The sequence below is a fragment of the Manis javanica genome, chromosome 5, assembly GCF_040802235.1.
Source record: "Manis javanica isolate MJ-LG chromosome 5, MJ_LKY, whole genome shotgun sequence".
Lineage (NCBI taxonomy): Eukaryota > Metazoa > Chordata > Mammalia > Pholidota > Manidae > Manis > Manis javanica.
In genome coordinates this window covers 90480895-90495861 of record NC_133160.1, presented here as the reverse complement: position 1 = coordinate 90495861, position 14967 = coordinate 90480895, and the positions used below count along the sequence as shown (strand labels likewise).

Genomic DNA, 14967 nt, shown 5'->3' with positions numbered 1-14967 from the left:
GAGTGGGGGTCAGCTGGGAGGTGATAACAAGAGAGGCACCCTATGGAATGAGTCACTATTTTTGCTTGTTCCACGAGCTGGATCTGCCAAAGCAAAACTATGTCATATACTTAAAGGGCCATTTTATCAAGAAAACATTCTGGGTCCTCTATTTAAATAATTCTGTGAACGTTTTGTGAAAATGAATTTATAGGCCAACATGAATACTTAGGTGGCTTATAGAACAGCACAAGGGAACGTTACTCAAATAACAGTGTTGCATTATCATCTAATCTAAAGATAAACTTAACCTAGGATGAGTGGAAGCTGAGAGACCCCAAGCATTTTTACCTGCCCCTGGATTTGTGGTCACACATTTCCCATTACCTGTGTCTTTCAGAGAGATTCAAGTATCAACAGTAGTCAAAATATATAAAAGCAATTGGGTCAAAGTCTCCAGCTTTGAAAATAAATGTTATTGTTTTGCTATGACTTTTATCTGCCAGTTACGAAACCTGTCTTCTGAGGACTCTGCTGATGGCCTCTGTTACCTGCATGGTTATGGTGAAAGGAAATACTCCCAAAGACCTATGAATAGAACAAACATGGGGCTCTCCTTCAAGAATGCCTTAGGACTGAGCTCTTAGAAATATCAGGCATAGTGCAACAGCCCTCACTACCCTGTCCCACCACAACGTTTTGCTGACTACTGTTTATTTTGCAGAAGGAGAACCTGAAGTGCATGGTTATGCAGTACAGGAATGAAAAGTGAATAAAATAAACATTTACTGAACCACTGCTGTCTTCCAGAAGTCATGTAAATCAAATCATAAAATCAGTACAATTATTAGTATCTCCCTCCAAGGTCTAATTGGGAATAGAAAATGTGAGAAAGATTCAACAACAATATGACTTCAATAACAGTTATAATAATGATATCTATGGTAAAAGCCAATGAGACACCAACAGACATAGATAAAAACAACTGGAAGGAAATAGACGAAATGCTAATTGTGGTTTGTATCGAGGTTGCACTTCATGAGTAATTTGTAACTCTTTTCTATTCTGTCTTTTTCTCCATTCTCCATTATGCATAATGTGGTCAAATATTAAAATGGCAGTTTAAGCTGTAAAGAGATACTACAGTACAGTAATACGTATTGATTTGCCAATTAAGAGGAGGGAAAAACCATGTGTTGCTGGGCCAGTCAAGGAAATGCAGGAAATGAGCCAAATATTGAAGGGCTGAGTATGGCTTTATAAATTCATGATCATATTGCTCTTTACACTTTTAGTCATTTCTTGCTGTTAATGAACTTCTATTTATACAAATTAGAAAAAAAAGGTGACTGTACATTAATGAGCAATTACCATAATACAAATAGCATTCATATGCTGCTAATGTGTAACCAACACAGTGAATGGGTTTTCTAAGCAGAGGAATATAATAAATTCAGATATGATTTTTCTTCCTCCAAATGGTTCAAAATTAAGAAATGCTTTGAAACTAAATTCAGAGATAGTGTGTGGATTTATGTATTCTTTCACTAAGTAGTTTTCTTCATAACTCTGAAAGTCTTCAGTAATAAAATGAGATACTGTATACTAACTTTCTGAGATGTGATGGGAATCACATTTAAAATGCATCACGTCACATGTATATTTGCAGTCAGTCATGATGATGTTTAACTTGTCAAGATCTCTTGCTAAAGAGGAGTGGTATCTTATATGTTCTCAGCAAAGACTCCTTGATCTGCTGTGTTTGACGCTCAATTTTTTTTTTGAAAGCATATTGTTGTATTTTAGTAGGCTTCCTCTATTACATTAAAGGAAATCCCTACTTTAATTTAATTTTGTACATTTATGAGCTACGTTTTCAGCAGAAGAATCCTGCTTGAGAGAGGACGTATTTAAAAGGAGTAGGGAGTGTGGTTGTATGAACACTATGTAGTAACGAGAGGAGGCTTTGGGGCAAGGAACTGCCTTATATATAGGGAGAAAATGACCAGTACACTAACCATGGCTCACAGAGGCTTCTAGAAGCCCAGACAAGGCAGCATCCACTGGCATTTCCCTTGAAGGCAAGTTGCTGCCAAACCGTTTCCTTGGAAACACGATTTACTGACCTCTAGAACGGTGCAGTTTTTTTTGAGATATAAGACCAGAGTTTATAACTTGAAGTACTGACCAATCCAATGAATTCTTATGTCCACTAAAACTCAAGTTTCATTTTGGTTCCACTTAGTCACATTAATTAACACTGTAGCTCTTAGGCCTGAAGCAAATAATATAAAATGTAACAATCATCAATTCTGAGCAGTGAGTAGTCAGTTATTTGTTCTATCAAATTCTTTTCTGTATTTAAAAAATTTCTAAAAACTTTTATATAGATGATAATAGAAAATTGGACTAAACCCGTGAACTTATATCAAACCTAATCATTTCAGGTTTTATTCTAGTTGTAGGGAAGATGTCACTATTGGGCAAAAGATATTTTAGTAAATATAATAATGTAATATCTGTTGAGTACAGTGAACATAGTTTTATAAAGAAAGCACATTTGAATAAGTTCAAAAGGAAATGGAAAGAGATTTCTTTGTGAGTGTTTCAGGATCCAGACTAATAAAAATTGTGGTAGCACAGAGAGCATTCAGAGATTGTTATGTTTTAGATGATTAATTCTATGTTATTGAAATCTACTCTGAATCCCCAATTTCAGTCTTGCCTTATCACCAAATATTTTCCATGGTAATCAGCTGGGTTGACTATTGAGAGGTCATTTTATTAGAAGAGGTGTTATTCCTAAAATGAGGTTGGCATAAATAAAAGTACTACAAGATAGATCTTGTTATTTCCATGATAATTTTCCTCCTAGGAAAAAGAAAGAAGCTCAGAGTTAAGGGTCTTCTTAACTACCCCGCCATAGTCTATTCCACTTAATATTGCAGTTCTAAGAGAGTAGGAGGTAACCAGTTAATGCAGAATTTCCTTGGGCTGAAAAGAAGCATCAGATACTAAATTAGCAACCAAGAGACACAAGGTTCTGTTCCCCTCTGGAAACCTCAATTCTGGTGTCAATTGTCATTTCCCTGGTAGAACTGTGGGTTAGAGCAGGTGGTCCTGATCCCAGCCCCCTTCCACAGGAAGAGCCAGGGACTCCCACCTGGAGGCTCCTTCCAAGGCTGTTTAGTGCACCAACGCACGGCCTCAACTGCCTGAGGCTGCGGAGCGTTTTATGACATTCCCAGGGAGGAAGGGTGAGTACATGAAACTATTGTGGTGCTTGCGTACAAGCCAAGGCAGATTCTGAGAACTTTTCTTGAGAAATGTGTAGTCATGCTCAGGATTCTCGATGAGCTCATTCAAGATCACACCTCATTTAGGTTGCTTTCCCCTTGACCCAACAGAATAGACTTGGCTACTTAGTCAAGACTAGTGTATAGCCAGGGGAGACGTCTGAGTGGTTTCCAGTTATCCGAGGAATGAAATTTACTCCTTTTCCCATTCACATGGCTACTACCTCTGAGGGAAAGGTGTGGGAATACAGGAAACATGTATATCCAAGAATAGTAGAGATACAAGGATGAAGGAGGTCTCTCTAAAAATAAAATGACTCAAGAGGGGTTTGGACATGTCTCTGCCAATTATGGGTGCCCCCAAGTCCTATGCTTCCCCATTTTAGTTGGTTTTGGTTAGAATCTCCTACCTGAAATCAGGACCACATTCAGTCTACAGTCTCTGGCTCTTAAACTGGGATGATATTTATAGCTTTTGTTTTACAAAGTAGTCTCTTTGCTACATATTTATGACATAGTTTATAATTCTATAGCTCTTACTTTCCATAACATCTGTGTTCTGGATCTATAGGTAGAATTGAGAAGACTCAAGAGTATAAATGTATTAATGTTACTTGATATTTAAATTAGGCCACAGGGGTTGATTTGTAAAGTTAAGAATTTCTTTTTATTTATCTGTCTTGTGATATTGATGTGCTAAATATTTGGTCTATTCAAAGCAAGAAGATAATCTGTGCTTTCTTATTTTTAAAAACTACATCACATCTCGTTTTTCATTGCTCTTGATACAAATATAACTTCTACACATCGTATCTATATTTTGGAAAGTTTTTAAATATCAAATCAAAATAAAAACCTAAGAAATTGGAAAAAGAAATGTAAATTTTATAAACAGGAAATTGTGTTTTGTCCTTGTTGGGAGGCTCAATAAAAACTATATGAAATGATACAAAATATGATGTACATCTTAACTGATGAATCCTGTTTCCAGTCCATTATACATAGCCATTACTGAAAAGGAAACAAAATCACAGTAATAATAATAATAATAATAAAACCATAGTATGCTTAATGTTCTTTCTGCTACTACTGCAGAATAGAAAATTCCTCTAGCCACCACCTATTTTTTAGAATGTATCTACACATTATAAAAAGTGACTTCTAAAAGCCAGATAGTCTAACAATCTTACCAAAAATAGTATTTCTAGGGTTTATCTTTCCTTTATAGGAATTTTGTGTTTATGGGGAGTTACTAATTGACTTTTTCTAAAGATGTTAGTTTTCAGTATGTGTCACAGAACAAAATCCACATTAGATTTTGAAATAACCATGTTTCATCTAATCAGCAATCTAGGAGCTTACCGGGCTCATGAGAAATTGTCTTAACAGTGAGAAGCTTCACACTCTCTTTATCAGATTGAGGTCTATTTGGAACAGAAAACATGAATTAGCACCACAGTAATTAGTATTGTATGTCTGTGAAAAAAAAGTGAACATGATATAAACAGAAGGAAGAAGATACACAGCATATATATTTTTGTGTGTTTCTATGGAAAAACCCATGTTTCTTTACAGAAACACATACACTTTTACAGCACTATCTTCTGGAATCAAGCCCATCAATCTCTGTCATTCTGTTATAGTAATGATCATCAGATAAACATCAAGATGTATCATAAGAAGCATTTGTCACAAGGTCCATATTGCACAGGTTTGCAGTCCTGAACCATGAAGAGGAAATTGTAGAAATGTTTCCAAACCTTTTGGGCTGATGCTAAGGTTCTGTTAATGGTCCTTTCATGAGGTCCTGGATATTGCAGTCCAGTGCCTGTCCTGTCTATTTTAACTGAGTCCCCACCAAGCCTTTCTCAGATTCTGAACAGTTTTAAGCCCCAATTCTTTCCTCGGACATCTCAAGAGCCTCTATTTCTAAGTAAGAAGGGTAGATGATCTCAGCCTATTATTTCTAAAGTTCATAGCCTGATGAACATAGAAAAACATCAACACAACGGCAGGCTGCAAATTCAGGTCAACAAAGAAAACTTAACCACTGATTTGTTTTTGACATTAAAACAATCAGTCTTTTTGCAGCCCCTTAATTCCAGCAGTTGGCTGGATTGGTAACACCTGCTTTGTTTGTTTTTAATAAAGTCAAAGCAGAATAACCATCTACTGTTGAGGTAAAGGCACTCAGAGCTGTCTCAAGGTGCAGGCATGACTGTTTCTTAATTGAGATAAACATACTGACAATTTCACTGGGAAAACTATTTTAGAACTCTATGTATCTCTGTCATTTTTCCTTGTAGTTATATTCAGTCTATTTTTGCATTTCATCTTTTAATTTCACATTTTATTACTTTATCCAAGCTTAAGAGTAATCTTCTTTAGTTGTTGGAATTTCTCTGTTGAGAGAGTTATGACAAATATTTAGTCAAACTCGATTTATAATGCTTTTTTTTTTTAAGTAAAGCATCAGTACTTTTGGTAGGTAGGGTTAGAGCTTCTAGAAAAAAGTGTGGCATTACTTACTGGTCATTTCCATTTTCTGGAGTGCCTAGGAAGGAAGAGAATTGTTATTAGTGTTGCAAGAAGCTTGGATACAAAAAAAACCCCAAAAACACATAGCTAAGACCCCTGCTACCTTCTGTGCAGAGATCTTTCTAAAGCCAGTTTTTAACTTTTTTAATCTCCCCTGCAGCCCACTGGCCATTTTCTCAGATATGGTTACTACTGATGCCTCAGGTATGGATAATAAATTCATGGGATAGTCCTAACTAGGCCAACTCCACTGAACTTAGTTCTGGGCTAATTTTAATCTTATATTTTCAGATTACTATGTGAAACTACTACCCATTATTGTGCATCCCACAGACACCAGCAAATGTGTCAGGTTACTTCAGCATGTCTGAAAAAAATTCCCAAAGTATTGAATTACATTTTTATGCTAGGGAATTGAATTTTTGACTTTCCTTTATACATTGCTTTTTCTGGGGACACAAATTATCATATTTGTGGTGAACTGCAATGTAGATTATAGAGAAAATGAGAGTTCCTGTGGCCGGGATTCTCACCTGGCCCTGGTCGGCTTGCCCACTGCACATGTGTGGGCAGTATGTTACTACTGACTCTATAAAGAGCCCTGCCCAGTGCTCTGGGCTGCAAGGCTGCAGGAGAGCAGAGGCCGGAGTGGTGGCAGCACGGAGGACAGAGACTGAGACAGCTGTGGGAACAAAGAGGCCCAGAGGCAGAGACCGGCTTGCTGCATGCAGACTCGCTCTGAGAGGACAGGATTCTAGCACTTGACCTGCCACCGTGTGAATAAAGTTGGGTATAAACCCTTTCACTTCAAGAATGTTCCATTGTCATTTTTCAGTCTCACCAAATCAAGAGTGAACTTGCCCGGGACTGAAACCCATTGGCAAGACAAGGTATTACCTCTAATTGCATCTGAAGCCTTCTGATGCAGCCTCTCAAAGTGCCCTGTGAAATGTCACTGTGGCTACTAACTGCACCTGATCTTTTGTACACTTTGCCATGCTGCTCCACAAGGGCCTGGTACAAAACAACATGGGCTTAGAATGAGAACTCAGAATGATTCACTCTGCACAAGAGCATAGCCTAGGGAGCAGATGTTGTGGTCAAACCTTGCATTAATCTGTGGCCTATTAGGCAAACTAATATAACCACTTCAGGTCCCCCTTGTTTGGCATTGTGCTGTGGTTTTATTCCATTGCTACTCAGCTCCTGTTTCTTGGATCTTTTCATCTCTAATCTAGCACTTGTTATTGAGGCATGCCCTTTGAGTATAACTCTTCTGGCTTTGACCATCATTTTTTATAAAGACCTGATTTTTCACTAATAGACTGTCTGCTTTATTTCTGTCACTTGGGCTAAAACACCCCATCATAATTCTTAATCCCTAGGATTTAATTCATGGCACCATATGCTGTTCGCCAACTAAATCTAACTGTATTTTCCCTATCATCAATAGGGTTTGAACAGCATTTAAAAATCCCTATTTGTAAATGTTGTGTCTATGACTAGGGATGCTCATAGCCCTGTTTCAAAACCAGTTGCTATTCTATATGCCCATGTGGGAAAAGTGGAAGTTCCTATGGCCAGGATCCTCACCTGACCCTAAAGTACTTGATGATGTAATTTGCCTACTGCTAGGCTACTGCTTCTACACCTGTAGGCAATAAGCTATTATTGACTGAGGCACTGTGTAAAGATCTCTGTCCAGTGCTTGGGGAGAAGGCAGAGACAAAGGAGGATTACAGACCTGAAGACTGTTGGATATAGATGTGATTCTAGTGCTTGACCTACTGCTGGGAAAATAAAGCCAGGTATAAACCCTTTTAACCCAAGAATGTTCTGTTGTCATTGTTTGGTCTCACTGAATCCATAGTGAACTTGCTGAAACCCTCAGGCAAGACAGCGCATTTTATTATTCTTCCTTAGAATACTGTAATATGGGTTTATTAGCAGATAGATGCATATCAGAATACTCTCTACATGTATGTTGTTCTTATTCAAGCTAAAGCTCAGACTACTGTCAACATTATCCAGATAAGCTTAATTTCATACCCAAACCTCTGATTTATGTTGCTTTCCAGAGGGCTGTATGGGTTTATGAATTTTCTTAATGAAGTCTCACCCACATACTTGAGGAGCAATTAATGTGTTTAATGGTGCTGATTTAATGATAACAATGTTGTCAATTCTGTTTGGAAAACAAGGTTAACAATAAACAGATGGATTTGGTTAATTGTACAATTGTAAAACTTGGTTATAAATTCCCATGTCTTCAGAATAACTCTATATACTGGTAGGAATTCTATGCAGTTTTTTTTTTTCTGAATGATCCAGTTCATCCATATAGTCCTTTTTAATATAAAATGTCAACTTTTCAAATAACTTACTTAGAAATATTCCTGTGCACAGCAGTTTTCCAGTGCAGGGCATTTTTATAAATGGATTTAGCTCACTAATTTCTGTACCTATTGTGTATACTCACCACACATGGGCTTCAACTTGGACAATTGATTTCCCATAAAGGATGAGATTAGTGGTTCAGAAACTTAGAGAAATTAAACTGATTTATAAAAATGCTATTTGCCCTATGGAAACTGAGGAAAGAAACACATTTCAGACATTATTAAGAAGTTTATTCACTAACTCATAAAGGGAAAAGCACTGATTTGTTTTCTATTTTCCGCTAAGAGCTAAAATGAACGCTGTTTCCCTTCACTGTCAGGCTTGTGTGCCAAACCATCCATGCTGCGCATGATCAGAGACCTGCCTCAGGAACAACAGGCATTCGTATCCTGGGGACACGTTGTCTGTGGGGTAGAGAACAATGCAGCTTATATAGCTTAAAAAGTAATTGATTTGGAACAAAACAGCAGCAGAATCACAGAACCCAAGAATGGACTAACAGTTACCAAAGGAAAAGAGACTGGGGAGAATGGGAGGATAGGCAGGGATAAGGGTGGGGAAGAAGAAAGGGAGTATTATGATTAGCATGTAGGGAGTGGGGGAAAGGGGAGGGCTGTGCAACACAGAGAAGACAAGTAGTGATTCTACATCTTACTATGCTGATGGACAGTGACTGTAATGGGGTTTGTGGGGGGGAGGACTTGGGGTGAGGGAGAGCCTAGTAAACATAATGTTATTCATGTAATTGTAGATTAAAGATAACAAGAACAACAAAAAAAGTGATCCCACCAAAGCAAAAAAAAAAAAAAAAAGAATGATAGTGCTGCACAGAGAACATAGCCAATGATCCTGTAACATCCTCCTGTGTTGACAGATAGTAACTGCGTTAGAGGGGAGTGAGGATTTAATTATGTGGGTAACTGAACCACTGTGTTGTGTATTTGAAACCAGTATAAGGTTGTCTATCAATGATACTTAAATTAAAAAAAGAATTTAGTGGTAAAAAAAAAATATATATATATATATAAAGAACTCTTACAACTCAGTAAGACAAATATCTCAAAAAAACATGACCAATAAATATTTAATAGATCTTGCATCAGTGATACATGCTCAGTATCAGTAATCATCAAGGAAATGAAAATTAAAGCCACCATGAGCTAATAAATACTATATACCCACTAATATAACTTAAATTTGAAAGACTGACAATACCAATTTTTTTAAGTAAAGAGTGACTGGAACCCTCATACATGTGCTGGTGTAATGGAAAAATGTACTGCCCCTTTGAAAACCAGTTTGGTAATTTTTTAATGACCTGGGAAAACCACTCTTAGATATTTATTCAAGAGAAATGAAAAGATATGTCTATATAAAGACTTGTATATAAATATTTCTAGAAGCTTTACTCACAATAGCTAAAAGCCATCCAAATATCCATCCAACAGTGAATGGATAAACAATTAATGGTATAGACATACAATCGAATTCTTCTCAGCAAAAAAAAAAAATGTATTAGAACTACTGATATATGTAACTATTATAGATTTATTTCAAAGTTGTTATGGGAATGCCACATACAAAAAACTATATACTGTATGGCCAAATTCTTATAAAATTCTAGAAAAGGCAAAACTAGTGACACAAAGTAGATGAGCACTTGCCTGGGCCCTGGAAGGGAGTGCGGGGACTGACTGCAAAGGGACGGGAAGAAATGTTTCGGAGTGACACATATGTTCTCTTTGACTGTGGAGGCGATTATACAATTCTATGCAGTTGACAGAACTAATTTATTGAACTGTATACTTCAAATACATGTATTTTGTTATATGTAAATTATACTTAAATGAAGCAGATTTAAAAACAAAAACAAAACAAAAAATTAATTGATTTTTACTTTTAACATCATATAAGACTTAGGTAGAGTTCTGTGAATAAAATATTTAGAATTAAAATGATGAAAAGGTAGGTTCTATTTTACTGAAAATTCAACTCAACAAGCATACAGTAAATATTAAGGCTCTGCTAATATGTTATGCATGATGCAATGTAAACAATATGTGGTTTGTGGCTTGGAGAGGTTGCCTAGTGTGAGCAACTGAATGTTTCTGCTCCCTAAAATTCATATGTTAGATTTTAATGCCCATTGTGGTGGTATTTGCGTGTTGGGCCTTTGGAAGGTGATCAGGTTGTGAAAGCGGAGTCTTATGATGTTAGTGACTTTATAAAAGAGATCCCACAGAGCTCTCTTGTTCCATCCATCACATGAAGATGCAGTGAGAAGGCAGCTGTCTACAAGCCAGGAAGATGCCCTCATCAGACACTGAATCTGATGGTGCCTTGATTGGTCTTCTCAGCCTCCAGACCAGTGATAAATAAATGTTTGTTGTTTAAGCCCCTCAGGTTATAGTATTTGGGTTATACTAGCCTGAATACACTAGGAGACATAAGACTCACAGGGGAAGCAGGCACATAGAGAAGTAACTATACTGTAGTGTGATGAATAGTATCACAAAATTCTGTTGAATTAGAAAATAACATTCTATTCTGCTTAAAGAGATGGTGTTATAAAAAAGATCATTCAATTGATATTTGAGCTAGATCTGAATGGATAAATTGGAATTTAGGTTATACAGGTTAACTGATGGGCTGGACATTCTAGGAGAAGGAATAGCATAGATAAAGGCAAGGATCATGATACTCCATTACACAACCAGGGCAGGGGTCTGGGATGGAAAGAGGTTGTTCAGCATAACAGAGGGCAGTGATGAGCCATGGGTCCTGAAATGGGCAGCTGAGGCATTGAATAAAAAGAGAGCTCAAGTTCCTGGAGCAGAAAAGAAGACTGAATGAAGACTGAAAGAATCTGAGCAAGATAGGGATTGTAGCTAATAACAATGTATTAGTATTATTTAATTAATTGTGACAAATATACTATATCTAAGTAGGATATTAATAATAAGGGAGACAAGGTGTGAGACATATGTGAACTCTATTTTTGCAAGTTTTCCATAAATCTAAAACTATTTTAAAATAAAAAGATTATTTAAAAAAAGAATAAACACTATACTGCAACTATGTGATATATTTAAGAGGCAGATAGAAGAAGAAATAGCAAAAAGAAAAGAAACAAAGAATGGGGATGTAAAAGATAGCAGTGGCATTTTAAAGACTTTTAATGCTATTGGAGAGATTAAGGAGGATAATAAAGAATTGTCAGACTAAAATCCTACTAAAAATTACAATCGTGTTCAATCCTGAGAAACGGATTCAATTAGCAGAACACACAGCCATGGAAGACACCTTCACTGAAGCAGGGTGTACCTGGATAGGTGGGGGGAGAACTGAGTCACAGAACACTCTTTTTGAGAGGATGGACCCTAAACTTAATATTTAGCAAAACTTACCTTGATTCTCTGTTACATGGGCATGGTACAAATCTTCCTTAAAGACAAAGTATGTCACTTTATGCCACCTTTACTACCATATTACCCTGATGAACCACAAAGCTGGGGTTATTTCATTAAAAATAATTTGCCCATATTTGATAGTATCTGTGGCTAGTAGTTGATCCCTATTTGTCCATATTTGATATTATCTGTGGCTAGTTGTTAATCCCTACTCTTTACATTCGTGGCCATTTTTGTGGATTTCTCTGCCCCATTCCCCCTATTTCTTTCTGCAATCCTTCTTTCCCCATAGGACTTTAAATTCAACTTTAGATTGAACACATATTCACCTTTCGGAAAAACAAAATGAAACAAAACACTGTTACTGTTACCTACCTGGGTCTGTTTTCCAGCACATTCGATACAAACCCACAAGAACAAACACTGAAAGTGTTATCACAATCAGAACAATAACCACTGGCAAAATAATACCTAAAAAGTATCAGAGACATAGTCAGTTAGATTGGATATTGAATTTCACAATAAATAGCCTACTAACTGAGCAAAAGCATACATGCTTCCTTTCTTCTTTAGACAGCATTCTGTTAAACATATTTCAGCTTTGCAAAGAAGATTTTATCTGATAAAGGTTTTGCTCTAGTTGTCATTTCTGGTGTATCCACTTGATGTCAGTCTTGCAGCCTTTCTGAAAAAGAACTCCAAATTTAAGGAAGACATTTCCTCGCTTTCCTGGAGCCTGGAGCCTGGAGCCTGGAAGACTGGAGGGGCAGAAGTTGTCCTCTAGACCTATAGTCAAACCCGCATTCACACATTATATTGTTTACTGTTTTTTAATGAAGTTACTAGGAAAAAAAAAAAGAAAAGAAAAAAAAAAATATATATATATAATGAGACTGTTCCAGTCATAATACGGGCTTCCTAAAATCTCACAAATATCTTTCCATAATAATACCTTAAAACCAGAAAAAGCATAAAATGGCATAACTGCATATAAATGGATATCATGATGTATATGATTTCTAAAAATGAACAACTTGGTTGAAAAAAATATGCACGTGTGTGTGTGTGTGCGTGTGTGTGTGTGTGTGTGTATGTGCCTATGTGTGTGCGCACGCATGCATGTGTTTGGGTGCATGGTGTTGCTGCAAAAATTAGGTTGAGTTTTTCCTGTTTTTATTACAAGGACGGTTTTTGCAATTTTTTAGCATCTGCCTTCTTTTGTGACAGTTATTTCCCAGGTTAAAACAATAGTGATGAAAGGAAAAAGCTGTTACAGGGATATAACTGGAAATATAGAAGTTATAGTTACTCTTTAGTTAGTGTTCTGGTATGCTTGCATATGTGCTCCTCATATTTATTAGGGGGTGGGAGTAGTTATCGAGTTCATTTCTAGAGTGGTTTACACTTCCAGTTTTATGGTTAAATATTTGTTTCATGTTAGACCTTAAGTGAAGGGCCTCCCCAGGTGAAAATGACATGAATTAGCAGGTCAATAAATACAAAGCTGACTTACTGAATGTAATGGCTTTACCCAAATCAAAGATTATCTTTTATCATCCCAGCTTCACATATATTCATTTTATTCTTAATTTCTAGGGAAATTTCCTCTCTTCAGTCCTTCTATACATATATATTATATGACATATTTGTATTTTTGCTAAGATGGTACATTTTGTAAAAGGCCATTTTTAATATTAAGAGAAAATTCTGTAAGGGTGAGCAATTCATTTTTATGGACATCTCTGCCTGTTCATGTCAGCCTCTCTGAGACTAGGCCCATCAATTTGCCTTGACCCTTGGTTCATAATTGCTTAGCACTAAGGTCAGAAAGAAATCCCAAAGGTGTGCTCATAAAAATCAGACACATTAGGAAATTCTCAAATCAAGGCAATTAGGATTACAGTGGAACTGCAGGTTTAGTTAAGTTGATCAAGTCCATCTGTTATCAAATCCCTCTCTTATCAGTCACATTCAAACATCCTGAGTATCTATTGCCATGAATAAAGATGTCTGTTACTCACTGGAATAAGAGGGGCTGGCTGAAGAAGAGCTTGCATTTTTTGCATTCTCAGTGCCTATTTTTTAAAAAAGAAAAATTTAAGTCACCTTTGGTTAATGTGTGCCAGTCCTCAGTGTTCCCTTCACCACCCCCCTTTGTTATATAAAACATCACTGTGATCTATAGGTATGATGCTTCTAGTGAAAAAAATTACCTCATTCTGAAAGAACTCTGTTTTATGAAACAAGACTAGTGAGAGTTAATGTATATATTTTGATGAGTTTGGACATATTCATATATCTGTCAAGCCATCACCACAGTCAATGTAATAGACACATTCATCACCTCTACAGAGCCTGGCAAGGATATGGAAATTGGCCTGTTCCTGGGAGCCATGAACTCCTCTGCAGAGGGAGTTGGGCTGAAGGAGTCCCTGACAGCCTTTTTGAACCAGCCTTTATGAAGGCATATAAGATATATAGAAATATCCCCTTTTATTGTGGATATGCAGGGTATTTTTGTATATCAATTATACAATTACTCAATAAAGCTACTAAAAAAAAGATTGGTAGGGTTTTCTTGGTGAAGAAGAGGTCATGCAAAGCAGACTCATGCACATGAAAGTCATACCTTGAGACTGTGAGATGTTTTCTGGAATTGATATTGTTTTTGAGGGTAATATGCTGGTGTTAGAAGGTGATGCATTTGGTGGCAGAGTGTTAACTGCAAGAAAATCACAAATCCAAAGTCATAGCACAGTATTAAGTCTTCTTACTAGACTCCTTTGTGGAATCAAATACTACCTCTGAAGATCTATGAAAACTGCTTCATTGAATAATAGGACACATACAATCATACACTAAATCATAAATACATCTATTACTCCTGTAAAAATGATTAAATTTGGAATCACAAAACCTGGGTATCAGTATCATATCTTCAAAAACTGGCCAAAAGAACTTAAATTATTTTACACAGCCTCTTATTCTAGGCTATAACCCGTATCACCTACTGTATGAGCTTCTTGTGGGTTGCAAATCTATGCAAAAGCAGAATTCACATTATCACTTTGGGTGATACTGACTTTTTTTCACCATCCCACATACCTAAAATGGACATAAATGCACAGGACTTCTGATTGTATAATGTTTCTTTGTGGCTGAAGAAAAATATTGTAATTCAAGCTTTGGTTAAAAGGATTAGAGTAAAATCAAAGATTCCTTCATTTTCATCTTTAAACCTCAGTAGTTGTTTATACTTATCTAGAGTCCCTGCTGCCTGATTGCATTTCCATCCCTGTCCATGTTCTTGTCTTCCAAGAAAAATGTTAATTTAAAATGTACTA

General features: G+C 36.5%; 1 protein-coding gene across 5 annotated transcripts in view; it reads right to left on the bottom strand.

Moving 5' to 3' along the window:
- The window catches only part of EMCN (endomucin), a 118459-nt gene that overhangs the window by 32890 nt on the left and 70602 nt on the right, over nt 1-14967 (bottom strand). For 4 of the 5 annotated variants that reach the window (XR_012131643.1, XM_073237247.1, XM_073237248.1 and 1 more), the window contains 5 exons: nt 14253-14345; nt 13645-13698; nt 11999-12094; nt 5805-5829; nt 4638-4699 (listed from right to left, as the gene is read on the bottom strand). Coding sequence is in view for 4 of the 5 variants with exons in the window: in XM_073237247.1 (XP_073093348.1) it covers nt 4638-4699; nt 5805-5829; nt 11999-12094; nt 13645-13698; nt 14253-14345 (330 nt within the window). In the remaining variant the exon portion in view is untranslated. The remainder of the gene's footprint in view (nt 1-4637; nt 4700-5804; nt 5830-11998; nt 12095-13644; nt 13699-14252; nt 14346-14967) is intronic. The other variant, XM_073237249.1, reaches the window with a different exon arrangement.